Source organism: Tyto alba, unplaced genomic scaffold (assembly GCF_018691265.1).
Source record: "Tyto alba isolate M040663 unplaced genomic scaffold, T.alba_DEE_v4.0 Super-Scaffold_20000042, whole genome shotgun sequence".
NCBI lineage: Eukaryota > Metazoa > Chordata > Aves > Strigiformes > Tytonidae > Tyto > Tyto alba.
Window position 1 is genome coordinate 8,359,697 of NW_024881293.1, and position 20,713 is coordinate 8,380,409.

Sequence of the window (20,713 nt, forward strand, 5' to 3'; positions counted from 1 at the left end):
GCGATGGACAATATGAATAGGCAGTGATTAAACACTCGTTATCCTAAGGCAGGAACGAGGCAGTGTCGAATGCAGGTCCTGAGCGACTGTTTCAGACAAGCAGGACGTGCTTTTACACAACACACACGTCAGCAGAGGTACTCGTTGCTGTCAGAGGTGGTGGAGGCCCAGAGCTCACGTGCACTCAAAAGCTTTTAGAAAAACAGATGGAAGACACTCAATAAAAGGGTATCAAACACAACTCTTGGATCTTAGGCTCCGGAGGCTCTTCAGATGGAAGCTGGGAGAACATACTGGGGGTGGGTCACTGCATCCTTACTGTGTTCCTGTACACGTGCCCAGGCCTCCAAGATAAGCTGTCATCCAGCTTTTGCGTCTGAACTTGGTGTTCTGATGGGTTTTTTTCTTTTTCCTGCCCTTCCCAGTGATGCATCATAATTGACTGTTGTTCTGTGTCTCAATGGAAATGGGTTACACCAGTATCTCACCACTGTGAATCCCGTCATTCTAGGGCAGGTGTCACTCTGTCAGTTGTTACCTCCACATCTCCCACCCTCGGCACGTGGGTGCCTCGCGTTCCTGGTGCATGAAGGGATTTTCCCATTTTGGGAGCAGCTGGGCGAGGTGGATGGTAGCTGGTGATACCCTGTTTGTAAGCGGTCTGGTGTGGCAGGACTTCGGTGCGCTGATGGTTCCTTTGGCTTTTGCTGTCTAGGTACTGTGGTAAGATCTTCCCACGCTCAGCAAATCTGACAAGGCATCTGCGGACACACACTGGAGAGCAGCCTTACAGGTGATGTTGTCCCCTTTTTCCCAACACACTTCTCATTCACCACTGTGTTATTTTTTCTCCTTTCTAAAAAGCTGTGCCAACATAATACCGCAGTCCTGTAGCATTACATATAATGATTCATAGGATTGTATATTATGTGTACCAGCCAAAAATAATCAGGCTTGGCAGCTTGAAGATAGACACTTAACTTATATTTAGATGTATGCTGGCAAATGAGTGGTCTGATTTGCAGTGTTGTTTAACACTCACATTAACCATTCATCTCAAGGACAGCTGAAGGTGCTGGATGTCTCTGAAAATCGGGCTGTTTTGAAGGGCTTGCCAGTAAATTAACTGCTGGGTCTAGCTAGATTTTTTTTTTTTTTCCCTTTTCCTAATGCATATCAGAGGTGCCTGGAGTAATGGATCAAAAAACAAAAGCAAAGAAAAGCCCTGTAGTGTATCTGCTTTAAAATCTAAGCTAGGGAGCGTCCTACCTTAAATCGCACAGTTTATAAAGAGGGGTCAGAAGGGGGGGAAATTCACACCCAGTTCCACGTGTTCACTCGGGTGTTTAAGCTGAACTACCATTTTCTGCGAGTTGCAGACAAGGTGATCTGATTTTCATACTTCAGTGCAAAAGGGCACGTGGCAAAACTGCCCGTCTGCCCCTGGGCAGCACCCTGCGTGCGCCTGGGCTCTCGCTCAGGGCCTCCCCTTCGGGTGAGGGTGTCCAATTTGGGTAAAGATCGCAAGAAAATAGGTGTAAGTTTGTGTGTGTGTGTGTGTGTGTAAATATATGAAGGAAGATTTCTCGCAGACGATCAAGTGGGAATTTTTTCCCCCCAGTATTTTCTCCTAGTGTTTTGCAGTCGGCTTCAAAAAACTTTGGCAAAAAAATACTCCTTGTTCGATTTTTTGTTAGAATAGGTACGTATATGAGCAAAACTGAATGAACAATGCATTGAGAGCTCACTGAAAATCAAGCAGTGTGTTTTCCATAATGTGAGTAAGTGTTTTGCGCATTGTCAAACAATAGTAACAATTCAAACAGTTTCATTTTTAGTAGCTAATATTATGGTATTTCCATACACAGTCATAAGTTCACAACAAAACTACTGTAATAGGTATTATATAAAGAGAAATACAAACAAATTTATGAGCAGCAAAAGGCCACGTGGTCAAATACATCACATTTTTATGCTTAGTTTAACCTAAGAAGCTACTCTCTCCCACATTGTAATCCTTGGTACACACGGAGTCAATTTTTTTTTCCATACAGAGTCATACAGAATTTTGAGTGTAGACATTAGGTAAATCAAAAATTAAAAAAAAAACTCTCCAAAGCAGACATATATTTTGGAACCATTCCCTGTTCTGATTTTTTCAGTTGCGTTATTTGATATGCCTTGAATGAATACTGTGTATTCACTATGCGCCCCTGTCTGACTAAAATGCTTGCTGCCGATTATTCAGAGATTGTTAGTTCAGTTTTCTTCCAAAAAAGGAGACTTGCAACTTAACAAAGGTTAGGAAAATAAAGATTTATTTGATCTGGTCTTCTCCCAGAAAATGGCCTGTGTGTTTTTTTTGTAATAGAGGTTTGACTTCTGGACAATGTTGCATTATAATAGCACTCCTGAGAGTTGGTGCTACGTTTACAGAAGAGCTTAATTATCATTGATTTTCTTTTGCTCTCAGAGAACTGAGATTTCCAACTTTTGGAGCAATAATTGTTTTGAAAGCTTGTTTTTTAAGTGTTGACTTTATGCAGGTAAAAGGAGATTGCTGACTTTTCAGTGTTTTACTGATGTGTTTCTATAACTTCTCTTTTGATTGTTTAAGTGGTTTTTCTTTTGACTCTGTCAGTGTTATATATTTATCCAAATACGAATCAAAATGTTCTTAAAGCTAACATAAACTGAACAAATGCCCAAGTGTAGATCAAGAAGCAGGCAAGCCAGAAAAGAAGGTGCTTTGGTTTTGAATCCTGATTGTCACTGAGAAGTGTTGTGTTTTTTACCAAGCCACTTAAACTTCTTAGGCATCTATTTCATTACATATAAAGTAGGAATTAATAGCACATGAGTGATAAGGACGCAAATTAATTCTTTTTGTACAAGGACAGTGCTACATGTTTTTTGAAGACTAAGAAATACCTGGTAAAGAGTAAAAAATACTTCCTAAAAATCAACTGATTTGAAAAGACTCAAAGGCAATATGCTATACAGTGAAATTCGACATGCTTCTTTTCACTCTTCCACACCAAATCTAAAATTCAGTAGTGTGTATTTGAAAACACTGTGGTAAAAAAGACTATCAAACTTAACTGTTTCTTTCAGAGAAATGCAAAATAAGTTGGCCTTGCAAATTCATGTCAGACTTACCTGGAAACTCAGGTTGTGAAAAGTGAGACTTTGTTGTCATTCTGAGCTTACCAAGCGAAATCCAGAAGAGGCAGATTTTAGTGACGCTCCTTATGCTTGGAGCACACGCACGTCAGGCTATATTGCAGCTGTCGGTTTGCTGCTTAGTTTTGTTTTCGTTCTCTGGAATCACAGAATCACGTAAACTACATAAAACCTGGCCTGGGAACAACTAAAAGCTATTTGGTTCAGCAAGACTTTATTTTCTTCTTTCAAATGCCCATTCCCTCCAGGATGCCATCTAATTGATTCTTGAATTACACCCAATCCTGAAGCATTGCCTGGGAGGCTGTGATTCCTCCTATAAAGATGTGCTTCCTGACGTCTGTTTTGAATTTGTTTTTCTTTAATTTCCTTTTAAGCCCCTGTGTCCTGTTATCTGCATTAAGCTGAAACTAACAACTAAAGCTGAGGTCTAATATCATTTAAGATTGCACATAGTTCAGTAAAAATCTCACTTTTCTCATCTTTTTTTTTTTTTTTTTTAATGTAGCCTAAAGTCATCCCTGGTATAAATGCACCTGAGATTAGGGGGTTACTCAGAGGAAGAGTAGCTGTTGGTGTGCTTTAGGTTTTGTTACTGCAGTTCTGCCTTTGCAGCTCACGTTGATCATCAGATAAGTGTAAAATTTTGCAAGTGCTGTCATGCTGTTGAAACTTTACAAAGCACGTTATCAAATGCCTTACTGTCGCATTTGAAGTGTTACCAAACTGTCGCAGTCGTACAGTGATCAGCTCAGTTACTTGTTCTTAGGTTACTGGGATTTGCTGCCTATTTTTTCCCTTCCAGTTGCATTATACCCGGTATCCGAGTTCCCCCGAGCTCGGGGGATCGCCTGCCATTCCCCAGAGCTCCTGAGTTCCAGCTTTGGCTCCTTCTTAGCGATCATTCACTCCCACTTTATATTTTTTTAGCCCATTGGTGTGTTACTTTAAACTGATAAGGAAGAAACTTTACTAGCATTTTGTCACTCTGTTTACAAAGCAAATACTGCTTCGGTTGAGTTTTATTCTTCTCCTGCCTCTGTGTTCACCTCTTCCCTGAATTTAAGCTGGTTCCTCTGTCTGGGTCATTTATTTAGATTAAAACCAGCAGAGATCCAAGTCCCGACCCCTCTGGGACCACAAATAATCCAGTACGTCTCCCTCATCCCTTTGCTTTCAGACATTAGCTATTGCTCCTTTCGAATGCCCCTCTGTTTTCTATTTTTTTAACAAGCTCTTTATCCTTTCTCCGTACCCTAACCTGGATCCACATAGCTCATAGTTAGAGCAAGGACCTGTCAAAGGAAACTTTTCAAAGACTTCCTGAACATCTAAATAAATGGACGTACAGGAGGCCAGGCCGCTCTTGCCGTACGCGTGCAAGGGCTCCCTTTGAAGTCACTGGAACTGCTCCCGTGAGTAATTTCGGGCGGGACCCGCCCTGGGTACCCGGGGCAGCGTCAGCCCTGCGGTGCTGGGGAGCCCCTGTGCCCCACACTGGGCAAACTGGGATGAAGGAGAGTGGCTTAGAGGGGCGCAGGGCCGTGGGGACCCGCAGGGAGTGACAGCCCCGGGCACCCGCGGGGACGGGGACGGGGCTGCTGGTACAATGCTGGTGGAACTAAGCTGGGCAAAACTGCCCGTGGAAGTCCTGGGGAAGAACACGGGTTTTGGGGCATTTTGGCCCTTGCAGTTTTCTGAAGTGCTGAGCAGTAGAAGCTGCCGAAGCCTGGGAGCTCCTGAAATCAGCCTCCCTGATTGCTGGTGGACAGGAGGAGAGTAAGAGCTGGAAATCTGTGCGTGCTGAACTCTCCATATATAAACCGTGCTTGTTCTTGCTGATGGTCAAAAGCATCTCGATTTCTTTAGATGTTCAATTTGTATTTTTTGAAAAAATGAAAAACTTTTCCAGACCGAGAGGACTGTGACTTAAAAAGAGATTTTGCTTTCTTCCTAGGTTAATTATCATAAAAGTTCGTTATTTGAAATATCTTTATACTTTTTGGTGATTTAACAGTAGGAAATTCAGAGATGGATATGGAATCCATAAACATTCAGTGAGAGAGAGTGTTTCATAAATGTATCTCTGCTATTTCCAAAAATAATATCAATTTATTTTTAGAGACCAAATAAAAATCACAGCTGTAGCACATCTGGAAATTATGTGTGTGTTTCACAGCATAGATTTTTTTTTCACACTCACACCTCCTTCCCGCATTTGAACCTGTTGTGTTTGTAGGAAGCAATACTGTGTCCTTAGTGTCAAGGCAAATCCAGTTTCCCACTTGAATGAGAGGCACAGGGCACGTTCCGTGGGCCCTCTTCACATAATGAACTGATGACATTCCTAAAACGTGCACCAACACACCACTGTCCTCGTGCCTTACCAAATAGCAGCTCAGCGTGGTGGGACAAATGTTGCTCTCGGTTAGAGGAGCACAGAGCAGTTCTGCTAAAGCAGGAGGTTTTGTGCTGGAATTACAAGGGTTTGCAAACAGTTTTTATTTCGTCCCACAAGTGTCCAGGATTTGCAGAAGTCTGTAGCGGAGAAAGGATTCTACTTCTCATAAATTTTGGAAGTAGAGCCACGAGGAGATCAGCTTTGTTGAGGTACAAATGACATATTTAAAGGGAGATCTAATGAGGGATTCGGGCAGATTCAGAGAGGAATTCGATTTTTCTATAGCTTTAGTACTGAAACTCTTCATTGTGGCTCAAAGCTGCCCTCTTCAGTACATCAGCTGCCTTCTTGTCCTGCGCTAGAAGAGAAGCAGAGGGCTGAATTCACAACGCACCACAGTTTAGCAAAGCCTTGTTTTTATTTGGGGGGAATCTGAATCCAGAGAGGGGGTGGCAACTTTGAACAAGCCTCCAACACATCTACCATGGGTCCTGCAGAGGTTTGTCTCAAAGAGGGAACATTTCTTCACTCAGCAGTTTCCCTAAACATTCTGGCTTGGCTCCTTACATTCCACATTTTTTCATCATAAACCAGATATTCGCTACATAGGAGTAAATCTTATCCTGTTTGGAAACTACGGTGTATTTCTTGGGAGCTATTGTACTATAATAATAACCATAATTACCTTTAAAGGCATGCTGTACTGCCTACATCTCGGGTACCGCAAGGAATTTCACAAATAAATCTGGAATTTTCTGTATGTCCAGATAACTGTGTCATGTAGGGCTATGGTAGCTAATAAGTATTTTATACATTTAACTTCCCTCCCTCCTTTCTTCTCCTTCTTTCTTCTTTTTCCTCCCTCCGCAGCCGTATTTCACCTACTTCCCCTACAAAGCAAGAAGGGTGGAAGAAATAAATTCACCTTTCTTACTTTTACACTCATGTGTGGAAAAGTAATTATTTTGTTTAAAATTCTTCTTTGTTTGGATGACTCACTTCTTAATTAATCCTAATCCTTTCTTTGTGCTCCTTGAGTAACAATAATATCAGATTTGTCTGGAATGATTAATGCATTGTGCTTCACAGGTCCTCAGCTGAGTAAAGATTTATAGACCAACATTTTCTGGTTTTCTGATAGTCAGATTTTTCTTTTTTTTTTTTTTTTTTTTTTTTTCTTCACATTGCACTCTTTGGCATTTGCTTCTATTTTTCAGGTGTAAATACTGTGACAGGTCATTCAGCATTTCCTCCAACCTCCAGCGGCACGTTCGAAACATCCATAACAAGGAGAAGCCATTCAAATGTCACCTGTGTAACCGATGCTTTGGGCAGCAGACCAACTTGGACCGACATCTTAAGAAACACGAACACGAGAACGTTCCAGGTAGGAAAGGGAATGGCTGTGTGGATCTGCCAGGGCACTGGAGGGAGAAGACACTGTGGTCTGGTTCCTCTGGTCCTCGGGAAGCCGTGGTGGAAACCACTGTTTCTTAAGGATTAATATCGCCAGGTAGCAAAAAACGAGCGCCAGCTCCTCCTGCAGCCAAGGATGCATTTATCCCCCACGTGTGACTGTAACACACACGCACTCAAGCACGGCGCTCGGCTCTGCCAAGATCTTGTCAGGTATTACTCATACGTGGCCTTTTCCAACCCACAGAATAGCGATCGTGATGCTAACTTCTGTCCAGGGAGCGTAACCTCACACTGTGAGATCTGGTACAATGCTGGTGTGGACATGTCAGGCTCCACCAAGGGTTTTCAACCTGAAATGCGTTTGTAGGGATGTGTGAGGTTCAAGAAGATAAATAGACTTTGCCTTAAGAGGAAAACTGAAGGAAGAAATTCCTGCGCTGAAGCCAACTAAGTGATTTCCCAGCCTAGGAAAAAAAAAAAAAAAAAAAAATGAAAAGAGGAAAAGTTATAGGCAAACAGCTATGCAATGGACAGTGGTTCTTAAACTGTATATACCATCCGTAAATGCTAAACGTCACCTATATTTCTGTCTGTAGTTCAAGTCTGGAAAACATGAGCTTCCTTTGGCAGCTTTGCTCTGTGAGATTTCTCTTCAATGTTAAATCGTTAATATATAGTGAGAGGATTGTTGCGTAATGCTCCTCCTTTATTTTTCCTCTTAATAACAGCTTTGACAATATCTGATTGTTTCTTCTGTTCTCTTTTCTTGTTTCTCTCACCCAGTGAGCCAGCACTCTGGAGTCATTACAAACCACCTTGGGACCAGTGCCTCTTCCCCAAACTCGGAATCAGACAACCATGCACTTTTAGATGAAAAAGAGGATTCTTATTTCTCTGAAATCAGAAATTTTATTGCAAATAGTGAGATGAATCAAGCATCAACTTTAGCAGATAAAAGGTAGACAAGCAAATACAATTATCTGGTGACATGCATTGTTAACATGGCTGAAAGAGCAGTCAGCCTCTGTCCTGCAGTACTTGATTTAAAATGCTCAAAAGAGAAATGTCAGAGTTTGGAAGGCAAATGTGGTCAACTTCGAGCTCTAAGCCCAGTGTTAAGTCTTTACAGAAAGTGGTGTAAATGAGGGGGGACACCAGAGAGCCCCTCCCGGCTGGAGACGTGGCTGCAACTGGCGGAGCTGATGGCAGGAGCAGGCTGCCTGCTGCCCTGGCTCCAGCGCAGGGGCCATCAGGAAACACAGCTTCTTTAGATAAAAATGTGATTATCAAACCCTTCCCTTCTGCCATGAAGCCGCGTGGCCTGTTCCATCCCCCATCTGAGAGTTCGTTAAGGGAACCGGAGGCACCTGCTTTTCTGACCCGTTTGTTTCCAATCTATCCATATCACAAGCCTTCTTTTCACTGACTGACATTTCACCTGCTGCTATCCTGTTTTCACAAATAGCTATTTAATGGCAATACTGAGGTTTAAATACAAAACGTAAGTATAAGAGGTCCACCTGATTATGTGATCTACGTAAAGAACAGCAAGAAAGGTGGAACACGCTGACAACATTTATGGTGAAGGTGTTAATCTTATTTTATGTCACTTGGTGGCATCCTGTTGGGTTCCAGGCCTGTAGCAGTGATGATCCCACTCCTGTTCCCTTAACTTAATGTAAAACTGCTGGTTTTGTGGGGTCCAATAGGTCCATACGGGCATGAATAGCAGAAGTAATATAAGATATAACTTAGGCTGGCTGTTAGATTACACTGTGAGGAAGCTTCTTCCTTCTGGTTGCCCAAAGGGAGATTTCTAGAATACAGTAGCACAGAGAGGAGGAAAGCCACTTGTCCCACAGATGTTATACTTTGACATGGAAAACTGTCATTTAAATCCAAACTAGACAAAATTCTAGTTTGAAAAGCATTGGGGTTGGTATGTACTTGACATGCTTATTAGCCCTTGAGACACTGTGAAGGCTGATTTTTAATTGCCTGAAACATGTCGGTTTTCCTTTTCCTTGCAGTTTAAATAATATGTTTATGTATGTAAATATGTCACTGTATTCAGATAGGTGTATAAAATCATCAAAATCTCACATTACAGTGGAAATGCATAATTTACACATTTGGCGTCTTTTCTTTTTTTCTTTTCTTTCTTCTTCCCCACCTTGACAAAATATTTCAGGCCAGAAATCCAGGATATTGATGGAAATTCCCAGTGTCATGGATTAGCAAATGAGAAAACAGAAGATGTGGATGATGAGGATGAAGAACTGGAAGAAGAGGATGATGACAGCCTGACAGGGAAGTCACAGGATGAAACGGTATCACCCGCTGCAGAACCCCGAGGAGCATTTGAGGATGAAGAAGATGAAGAGCCCGCATCTCTCACCATGAGCTTTGACCACACCCGAAGGTGAGGTGGGCCATTCCCTTTGAGAAGTCAGACGGGGCTGAGACTTCTGACCCCGTGTCAGTGGTAGATCGTGAGTGCTACTGTTTTATTTTTCAAGCCATGTGTCATACCTCCAGTTTGATTTAAGCATTCACTTAAGAGATTCCATTTTCACCATGGTGGGGGACACGAAACAAGTGGACTGCAAGGAGCATCGGTGATAAGGGGTATATCCAAGACTTGGGAAGTTCTTGTCAGGAGAACAGTTAGCCCAACACAGAAAACAGCGTTTTCAGGGTACCACAGTTCAGCAGATAATGTCTTTTTCTCTAAAACACCAGTCAGGGCAAAGGAAGAGGCATATGTATGCAATTGTTTTGTGCTGTTCTACTCATTTTAGTTGTAGCAAAATGTTGTTGACTTCAAGTAGAGTTCTCGGAGCTCTGGGAAAAGGTGAAGCATTTTTTTTCCAAGGTCAAACCATGTCTGGGCACCTTTAAAATTAAAGTTTGTCACGCATAGTATAGAGTTAGCTTTTTTTTTGCCTCAGTTTGCCTTAGTTTCCCAACTAGTATTCATAAAAAATGTCCCATGATGCAAAGTAGTATCTTGATTTCAGTGCATCACTATTTTCATTAAAACTCAAAGAAAACGCAGCAGTGTTCTTCAGACATTGATCCAGTGTCAAACATTTCAAGGAGTGGACAGCAGTGGGACACCTCCACACAGAAGACCAAAGCGAATTGCAGCCACGCTGAATCACAAATACCTACAGCACTAATGCTTGTTTGTGCATAGTCATGCTCTCCACTTTTTCTTTGCTCCTGGCATTTTGTGTCGTTTTCGTGTTTGTCTGTCTGTCCGTTCACGCATGTGGCTTGTGAGACCCCCGTGGTATGTGCATGCAGGCACTGGGTTAGCAGCACTCACGTTGGCTAGATGTGAACGGCAAGATGAGCTAACAACAGGTCAACCCCTTCCCCTGGTCATTGGTACAGGTGTATTGAGGAGGACGAAGCCGGCTTGTTAGATTTGGAGCAGATGCCGAATTTTGGGAAGGGGCTGGATCTTCGCAAAGCAGCCGAGGAAGCATTTGAAGTTAAAGATGTGTTTAATTCCACCTTAGACTCTGAGACAATAAAACAGACTCTGTACAGGCAGGCTAAAAACCAGGTAGGTATATGACAGAACATTTTATCTAGCTTGCCGCCAGCATGTACGATAGGGTTAGCAAGCAGCTGGCCTCCTTTAGCTAAGGCTTGTTTTCCCCTTCCAGCAAGCAGGAATTCTAACTGTAACGCGTGAATCATATGTGAACTGTGTCTGAAACTGTACTGAAATAGGGGAGAAACGGAGTGGGCATCAGTTTCAGGTCACCAGATCAACTTATCATTTAGCCTGTGCTGTGAGAACATGCTTATACAAAAAGATAGAGGCATCTGTCTGTTTTTATCTGTCTGTATAAATGTTTTTATTACTTATTTATACTTTAGGATGGGTCATCAGTTGGTATATACTAAACAACTGGATGTTTGGTCTGCAGAAACAATAATAAAGTATCCTTCAGTTTGATTCTAAAAGGTGTAGTAGACAATAGTATTTCCAGGACTTGCAATCCAGCAAGCCTAGGGGACTTCCTCATTTATCTCCCTGATTTCTAAAAGCAAACCACACAATGGAAGTCTGCCCGTGAGCCAGACCAGTTCAGACCCACCAAGAAACCTCAAAATAACATCTCGGCACCTATTGGAGTTCTGAGAAAAACCTGGAGGTATGGGGCAAATCCATTTGTGCTTTCTGCTTTTTCATTGAACTAAAATGCCCAGTCTAGTTTTATGAAGTTCATACCTAGATCCCTACAAAAGGTTTCTCACAAAAGAACTATTCAATGAAGTTACAGCACTGGACTGGACTGGAGAGAGCGCACTCAGCCCCTCCTGGGGGACAAGTACAGCTGTTGCCTTGGAGTCCCTTTCTAACCTTCAAGCATTAGACTTTGTCATGAAATCTATTTTAAATGTCCAGTAAAGCAGTAGTTTAATGCAGTTACCAAGCAGAACATAATTTTTGATTTCTCATCAGCCAAAAATTGTGAAATACGTGTCCTCCTTCGTAGCAGGTACTAGTACCGAAGCCGGGGAAGGTCTGCTTGAAGATAGGACAGAGCGTTTTTACGGGTGAAACTAATTTAAACACAAGCCACTTGCCTGACTCTCACATGTGTCCTGTTACTAATATGCCAAACGTACTAACCATTTAGGAACAGCTTGCTCTTTTGAAATTTGTACTACATTGTTAGGTCCAGCCTGTGCTTGAGGGGGGAGGTATTTTTGTCTTTGGAATCAATTGTATAGTGTACGAGATGCAGGCCTGGTGCCACTTCAATCACAATAAGTAACTTAAACAATTCGAACCATCTCTCGTGCAGGAAATGCGGTAGTGAAACAACATTTGTGTGAGCAGCACAGCACTCCTTTGTGGCTGGCTGTCTTTTAAGCAATTTTAGAAGCGTGCATGTCCACAACACTGCCAGGCTGTACCTCTTCCTGCACACACCTGCAATACGTGAATGTGTTGACTTGACAAGTAGATCTGACTCTTGGCTTTTAAGAGGCTAAAGTTGGGTAACTGGTTTGTGTTGTCACCATCCCAGCTGCGTTACTAAGGGTCCTACTGCACTGAGCGTTGTACTGACATCCCAGGTAACAGATGGGCTTTGTCTGTTGCCCTGCAAAGGGGTGTAGGTGGGTGGGTGCGACCTCACTGTGAAGGAGAGGGCTACACAGCCACAATTTCTCTGCAGAGCCAGGAGCATGGTGCCAGCTGATGCAGAGCGGGGTGGGTGGGGACCACGTCCTCCTCTGTTTCAGATCACGGGTGGCAGTTACACCGGCTGTCACCCCCAGTGGGTGAGGTCATCGGCTACCAAAGTCTTCACATCACTTGTGTGGGCTGGGAAAGGACGCGAACGTGTCTGAGAGAAGTAGTCTTGGAAGAGGGAGAGCATCTGGGTTGCGGAGAAGCAAGCAGATTGTTACAGAGAAAACAGAAGTCTCAATGCATTTTTCTCAGCAGATGCTTTTAGCAGTGCAGCTGTAAATCTACCCCGACAAGAACATAGGAACACACGAGTAGTGCTGATGAGCATTTCAGGCCTCGACCACTAAAAGCCAGTGTGTGGGGTGCTGCAGGCACCAGTGGGCTCACGCCAAGCAGCGAGTCAGGCCGAGGAGGCAGCTACCCTGGGTACACGACCGGGGCTTCTGACAGGCCCCAGCCTCGCTCGGCCACTCTCTTGTCTGCAGGTGCACCTTATTTTAAGAACAAAACGAAGTAATTGGCATTTTGCTTGTAGCTGCTTTCCCCCCGAGAGCAGAGCCTAAAACCAAGTGTGTGGGTTTGTGGCCAAGCGCAGGGCTGGCGCAGAATGGATTTGGTCCTGTAAAAGCCAGTGGGAACGATGGCCTCTCCTGACTAACTGCCTATAAACCCTGGCAAATTCGAGTAGTTGGACTGATGGGTGTCATCCGAGTGTGCGGATGTGAATTCCAACTTACTGGCCCAGGCCAAGGGGTGCTGGCCACCCTACTTATCCTGTGTGGTGAGATGGTGCTGTGCTTCACACGGTTTAGCACGGCCTGTCCCATGTGTGTATTCACACGTGTCCTCTGCGTTACTCTCTCCTCCTCCAGGCTTATGCAATGATGCTGTCCCTGTCTGAGAACGCTCCCCTCCACACGTCCTCCCAGAACTCTCTGGGCGCTTGGTTGGACATGGCAGGAGCAGCTTCAGAGTCGGGGAGCTTTAACCCCATCAACCACCTCTGAGAGGTCAACAAGGCACTGGCCAGAGTCCAAGCGAGGAGGCGGTGGTGCTGCAATTATCCTAGCAAAAATCCTAGCAAGCAGAAGATGGATGAGAGGGCCTCAGGGAGTCGTCTGGACTTTTGGCTGAGAAGGAAACCTGTCGCATCTGACCTACAAGTCCTGCATTTTTATCTATCCAGAGTTTTCATGTCTAATTTATCAGAATGAACATCTCCAAAACTGGATAACCCTGATGCAGCCCTAGGATTTCACAGTCTATAGGAATAACATGAGCAAGACACGAATTGCAACAGTGCAATCAAATATTGGCCCCTCTAACATTACAAAACAGTGTCACTGAGCCAGTAAAGCCTGCGTATAAATGAAAGCTTGAAACCATTCGGTAGCATTTCCTTTCAATTCAGCTGAAAAGTGAAGTAATGAGGAAGGAGAGCCAGGTGTGCCCTATCCCCGGTGCAATTCTGACATAGTCGCTGGAGTTATACCAGGGAAGGGTAAATTTGACCCATTTAATTGACCCCCAAAAGAATCTGAAATTCTGTGCTCCCGCAGGAATACCGTCCTACCCTTGTTCCCAGCAAAACACACCGGCACAGTGCAAGGCTTCTCGAGTGTGAGGCCACGTTGCCTGCAGTCGTGATACACCGCATGCGGTGTCCCGGTTGAGAAATCTCCAGCGTGGAGCGTCGCTGAGGTTGGGGTTATCGGTGCATCGTGCGAGTACGTGGTTCGTGGTCCTTGGCTGTGCCCTGCGTGCCCTTCTGCCTGTGCTGACGCTGCGAGGTTGAGGGTGCTGTCCATCCCGAGCGCCCGGGAGCCCAAGCTGCTGCTCGAGCTTGAAGCAGCCCGGGGAGGGGTCCTGAAAAAGCCACGTCCCGTGGGCGAGGGGGACGCGGCCCTCGGCCCCGCGCTGGCCGGGGCACCCGGCAACAGCCGCTGGAGATGCTCAGACCTTCCCAGGCAGAGGGGTCCCGGGGCAGCCCCTCACCCGGGACGTGCAGCCGCGGGGCGTGGGCGAGTCTCGCCCTGGGAAGGGCGGCTCAGACCCGTCTTCTCAGTGATCTCCCAGGGAGTTTCCGAGCGGCATCCTTGCGGTGTTGGTAGCATCCAGGAGCTGCGGCAGAAACTTCTGACTCGTGCGGTGGTTTCAGTATGCTGGATGGTTGTTTGTGCACCGCATGCTGCAATTTGGCCTATAATTTAAGTAGAAAGATTAAAATTCCCTTGCTTCAGCAACCTCAGGGGTACAGCCTGCTATTCAAGCACACAGCTAAAAATCAAATTGTCTCTCTGACTCTAAAATTGCTCACAGATACTTTATGAGTGATTTTAAATCGCTTCAAAGTCTCATCTCCCTTACTGATACAAAGCAGCCTCCAGAAATACTGTGATGTTTATGCTGTTCTGCATTGCAATTACAATCTGCTGTTGGAGCGGTGATTTTACAGGTGATGCGGAATTACAGAATAGTCAGGAAAGCAATTAGACCTTGCAAGGGATAACATTAGCTACACAGATAAAGTGAAGAATGTGTGTTCTGAGAATTTTTGAATTATGATATCTAAAAATTAGAAATGCTGAGGACCAGACTGCTGCTACCACTGAGAGAGAGCTCGTGCCTCTGCATCTTGGCCGCTGCAGTTCTGCGCCCGCAGCCGCCGGGCGGCTGGAGGCATCCAAGGCCAGTGAAGTCGAGAGGAGCTTTTCCCATTAATTTCAGTATATTTTAGTGCTGGGTGAGCTTCGAGTAAGTGTTGTACCAGGTAGTAGCCGCTTGCAGAACTGGGTTACTGGCCGATTTCAGAGGGGCAGCGTGCAGGTCGGTACATCTGCCTGTGACCGCTGGACACGCACAGCCTGTCCGCTCGGCGCGAGGGGAGCAGACGGCGGCTCCTGGGCCGGTCCAGTGCGCGGGGGCAGAGCGGGGCAGCCTCACCCCAGCACGCTGAAGCAAAGGAAAGTGCTCCCCAGGGCATGGGCGGTGGTAGAGAGATACCTTTGCAATTCACTCTTTGCGCCCAAGAGCACACGTGAGGCTGTTTTTAGCTAGCCAGGAGCCTCAGCATCTCCATGGAGGGAAGCATCTAGGGTAGCTTTGGTACAGAAGGAACAAAAGGTAAATTAGCAGCATCAGAGTATTTTCCAAGGAAATTTACCCTTCCTTTTTGCTTTTCCACAACACCCTGTGAAAGTGCCCAAGGCTCTGAGACCAACAGTCTGTAACCTGAACTGCTTCATATATTTGCACAAAGCTCTGGGGGAAATAGAGCCCGAGAGCTGACAACGTCAAAAGAACCCAGGCTCTGCCAAGGAGAGGGGACGTCCCCGTCCCGGCACATCTGCCTCTGCTGCTGCTGCTGCAGCACAGCCCTGCCCAGGCGCTTGGCCTTTAAATTATTCCCACAGGGGCCAACGGAAAATAATAAAAGAATTGTTTCTTTTCCTGATGGAATTTATTTTAATCTGTATATAACTTGTAATTGTTTGCTAATTCTTTTCCTATTTTATTTCTTCCTTAACAGTATTTTTTGCATTAGATATCATTATTGTGAAGAAATAATGTTAATATAAGTATGTAGTGAAGGACCAAAATGGTGTCGTTAAGGCTGTATGTTGTACGATTGATAACCAGGGAGTAGGAAGCTTTTGTCCATGTGCCAAATGCCCCCGGCCAGTCCCGCCGGTCTCGCTGCCGCTTCTCCAGACAATCAGCCGGGTTGTTGCCTTTGCCTCCGAGCGCCCTCGAAGCCGCGGCAGCCGAAGGGTTCTGGGCCGTTCCTCGGCCGCTCAGGAAGCCACCGCCGCCTCGGCCAGCGGGCGAGAGCCCCCCCGTGCCGCACAGCCGGCCCCCCGCCCCGCGAGCCAGGGGAGCGGGCAGCCACGGGCCGGACGGAGCGACGGAGAGACGGGGAGACGGAGAGACATCTGGGCCCCACGGGGCAGCTGGGGCTGAGCAGGGATGTCACCGTGCCAGCCAGGGATGCCAGCGTGCCGGGCAGTGATGTCATCATGCTGGTGAGTGATGTCACCGTGCCAGCCAGCGATATCACCATGCCAGCCAGGGACACCACTGTGCTGGCGAGCAATGTCACCGTGCCAGCCAGCGATGCCACCGTGCCGCCTGTCCCCCAGCCCTGAGGTGCAGAGCCGGGGGCCACGGTGCCCCCCCGGGCGGGAGCAGCCGACAGAGCCGGGGGCCAGCGGGCGACTGTGCCGCGGGGCCACGGCCCGGCAGAGCCACCGGCACCCGGAGCCCGGCCGCAGCCGCTGCCAGCTCGGCCCCCGGCACACGGGACTCGGGCAGCCCGGGGGGCCTGGCCAGCCCCGCTGGTTCCCAACCGCTGCTCCGGGAGAGCAGGGAAACAGCGCCCGGCCTTCGGCACAGGGGTGGCTCAGTCCTGGCCCCTTCCAGCAGCTCCGCGGCTCCCGGCAGCTGCCCAGAGCAAGCCTGAACCCCTGAGCACAGGACCGCGGCACCGCTGGCCTTTTTGGAACAAGATCTGTGGGTGTGAGCAGCGTTTGCGCGCTCTGCCCTGAAGCTGCATTGGTCATGAAGCAGCCTTTGAAGGGGGCGGCATCGCACTCCTCGGCACGAGGAGGTAGCAGAGCAGCTGAGGGAGCGGCAGCGAGCTGGTCTCCAACATGTGGGCCGAGTACTGAGAAATGTAAATGTCACTGTGGGGATTGATTTGGGGTATCTATGGTCTTCCCTTCAGTATCGCAGCCCTCCTGTCCGTTGCGTTGTCTCTCCCGCAGCAGTTTGTCAGCAGCTCCGAACTCCAGCTGAGCTCGCGCAGTCGCCGTCTCCTCGCAGGGCTGTTCCGTGCTCTGCTGCGGTGCTGGCCAGGGACGGGGAGGTACAATCCAGCCAGGGGTTAAGGACATTAAAAATAGAGGTTTTGAAATCATGAAATGATTTTTTACTATTCATATTTCCTAATTCAGTTTTCTTCCCATTTTCTCTAGCTAGTGTCTCTGTTTGTTGTAGGACCTCCCGACTCCTCTAATTTAGCACTGATTACAAGTTTTAATTTTTCCACAGTTAAGATAAATAAACAGAAAGCCTCACTGAAATCTCTATTTATCTCGCAGCTTTCATTCAATTGCACTTGAAACGTGTTGCAGCTCATAGCAGATGTTTAGGTTTTGATTTGCTGTTGTAGACAGAAGCCCTCCTGTGCTTGGCAGGACGTTTCCCGAGAGGCGCGTGTCTCGGGGAAGGTCGTGCCGCCGGTGGGAAGGGTCTGGGCCCCTCGGCTGCGATGAGCCGCGGAGCCGGAGCGCCCAAGCCCATCCAACACCCCCAGCACGGCGTGCTCAGGATGATACTGGGGCTATATGGCGAGGGGGGGTTGCAGTGGTGGGGATACGGCCTGCTGTTTGTTTGAAAGCCGGGGCGCTTGAACCCAAGAATATTTGCGTAGGATCTATTTATTACAAGTACTGTCACATCTCGTAGCCATATGGCCACAAGAGAGAGGAGGAGGGAACGGGAGAAGCCCTGTGAATTTTTTGTACAACCAGATAAAGTCGGCAGCCGCCGGCTGTTCCCGGCCGTCCGGCGCTGCTGAAGGGAAGCTGCTCCGAGAAAGGTCCCAGCTCCTCCCGAACACACCTTTGACCGCGGACAGATCCGTCTGCCTGGGCTGGGTGGGAGAAGGCCAGTCCGAGGAGTGTGCTCGCCCTTCCTCTCGCCTGCTCGGGCGCTGGCGGGCAGCCCCGACGCGAACCGCTGCAGCTGATGCGGAAAGGCACCGGCGCAGCGCGGCTGCCGAGGCCGGTGGCTCGACTCGGGTCAGCTCGGCTCGGCTCGGCCCAGCTTGGCTTGGCTCGGCTCGGCTCAGCTCGGGGGGTGCCCATGTGTGTGTGTGCTGGCTGCCCGGGGTGCGGGGCTGCCCAACGCGCCCCAGGGCGAGTGGGTGCGCAGGGAAAGCCGAACCGAAGGGCGCCGAGCAGCAAAACACGAGCCGAGTTTGCTCAACTGCATTCCAGGACAAAACACAAAGCTTGGTTTCTGTCTTGCTTAAAACAGACTAGCGGAAGCTTTCGATTCCTCCCTAATCAGCACTTAGACGTTCCATAGACGTTCTTGAAAACGGCTTCTTTTTCACTTCATACGAAGCGTTTCGAAAAGCACTTGCACAATGACATGAACACGTTTGACTCTAAGCATCAAAGCACTGGATTGTGAGCCCCCCTCCCCTCAGCCGATTTCGATCTACTGACATTCGATTTTTACGTGCTGTATTTTGTGTGTGTGTGTGTGGCGGGGGAAGGGGGAGAGCATCACGGTGTTGCAGGAACCTGCCCATTGATGCCCGCTGGAGAAGGGGCAGGCAGCGATGCAGCCCGCTCGGGTCAGTGCTGGTAACATAAGGGCAAAAACCTCTGCTCCGAGACGATGGTCAGTAGTGTTTTCACAAAGCCATGAAACTTTTTCTCTGTAGTGTTGAGTGATACTGTGATTAAAATGTTCTTGAATGATTCCGAGATTATTTTTCTCTTTCTTCTGTCATTAATTCTTATTACCACTTTGGAAAAAGAATGAAAAAGAAAAAAAAGGCAGCTTTGATTTCCAAATGTGCAATTCACATGTGAACAAAGTAATTCTGAAAGTAATTCTCAATGTATTTTACATTCTCGTTGCTCTCTTCAAAGCAAGAGATGTTTTGCCCTGATGTCATTTCCAGCCTGCAGAAGATGTAATTTAAAACATATATATATTGTGCTTGCAAGAATCATAAATCTGTGCATCCTTTGTCATTCCTTTTCCCATTGTTACAATACAGATATGATTTAGTTTTGTTTTGTTTTGTTTTGTTTTTTTTCTTTAGAACTGTATAGTGTTTTTTTTAAATCAATTGTAAATGTCTGGTTTTCATATAATGTTTAAAAAACATTGAGAAAGAGGATGGTGCTTGTTCCATATCATTCTTGATTGTATATTGCTTCTGTTATGTTTATAAGTAAACTGTGCATGACTTGTGTTTAGCAGTCATTATTGTGTCTGTTTGTGAAATTTTTATTAAAAAGAAAAAAATTCCGTAGATGCACTTATTGTATATGTGATTAGATTTTGCGTCCGAGGCTAGAAGCCTTGAACTGCCAAGGAAGAAAAAAAAAAAAGTATTGGCAGTTATTAATTAATATGAAATCGCTTTGTTGGGAGCATAATGAAATAAAAGATATGAAGTGTAGAAAATAATTAAAAAAGCGATTTTACAAATTTCATTTTGATGCTTGTGATAAAGGACAAATGTACTTGTGTAGAGAAATTCCTTTAAAATAATGAATAGAAGAAGCTGATTTTGAGGTTAATGCTGTAGAATAGGAATGTATACCAAATGTAATCTTTCCAATGCTACAATGAATTTATACATGAGATTGATATGCAATAAACCTGTGTGCTTTTATAAGCAATGGTCCTGTGAGCTTTTTTTCCTTGGAGGAACGCTGCACACCCCGCCGTGCACGGTGATGGGGTGTTTGGATGGGTTACGTTCTTACTTCGCTAAAAGGTGAGTTGGAGCGGCGTGGAAGGGGAATAGAAACAGGAACTTGGACAGGAGCGGTTTGAGGGCATCGGACAGGAAGAAACAGCCTGTTGAAAAATTGGATTTCAGAATGTCTCCAGTCTGCAAAAATAACGGCTTCCATTCCAGCTGTTCCCCGGCGGCTGCCTGGGCAGGGGAGGAGCGCTGCAGCCCGGCCTCGCTCGGCTCTTCCCCGAGGAGGGGCCGGTGTCCGGGCGGGCAGACCCGGCCGGGGGATCCCGGCGGGGTGAGGTACCCCCAGCCGGCAGAGCGGTTCCTTGTTGGGTAACGGGCCGTAACGCTGCCGAGCCCTCACCGCCTCTGCGGTAGCTTCGTCGTCTGGTATTTTATGTGCTTGGCTTGTAATTCTTCAAAAGAGGTTCGGAAAGCTCAGCCGTGGACACCGCTCCTCGCTGCTGAGCTCCGTGCCTGCATCCCGCTGAAGGGAAGAGTGGGAACGTTCCGGGCTGGGACAAGGCATTAGCGAGCTATCTAAAAATGCCAAGAGTATTTCTTTTCACAACCACGAGCCGAGAGTTAGCGAACTATCATAGCGGTCAGACGTTTCAGCAGGGGCCCTGGGAGCAAAAATGACTTGAAAGCAGGGTCTTTGAACTAACAACACGCATTACAAAACTGATGAATGGTCTCCGCTTCAAAAAGTCATTCATCGTGATCAAATGATGGTATCCTACATACAGCATAATAGCCCTTCCCTGGAGTTTGCCATGTAAGGGTTTCAGTCTTAGCTGAACTCTTGAGTAGAAACCCTCTGCCTCTGTGACGGCTGGCAACCTTTCTCCTTATTAGCCCTGGAGGGAAAGGAAAAAAAAAAAATCTATCGGATAAGAAAGCTCTGATAATAGAGCGATTGTCAGGCAGGCCTTAGAGAGAAGAGAACAGTCTTTTAAAAGAATATTGCTGACAAGTGGACTTTGTCATCCAGAAA

At 46.6% G+C, this 20,713-nt stretch overlaps 1 protein-coding gene across 1 annotated transcript in view; it reads left to right on the top strand.

Moving 5' to 3' along the window:
- Positions 1 to 16,403, top strand: part of PRDM16 (PR/SET domain 16) — a 342,166-nt gene extending 325,763 nt beyond the window's left edge. The window contains exons 12-17 of the mRNA XM_033007817.2: positions 716 to 793; positions 6,802 to 6,971; positions 7,787 to 7,961; positions 9,195 to 9,425; positions 10,403 to 10,577; positions 13,097 to 16,403. Coding sequence (XP_032863708.1) covers positions 716 to 793; positions 6,802 to 6,971; positions 7,787 to 7,961; positions 9,195 to 9,425; positions 10,403 to 10,577; positions 13,097 to 13,231 — 964 coding nt within the window. The 3' untranslated portion in view covers positions 13,232 to 16,403. The remainder of the gene's footprint in view (positions 1 to 715; positions 794 to 6,801; positions 6,972 to 7,786; positions 7,962 to 9,194; positions 9,426 to 10,402; positions 10,578 to 13,096) is intronic.
- Positions 16,404 to 20,713: the final 4,310 nt, after the last annotated feature.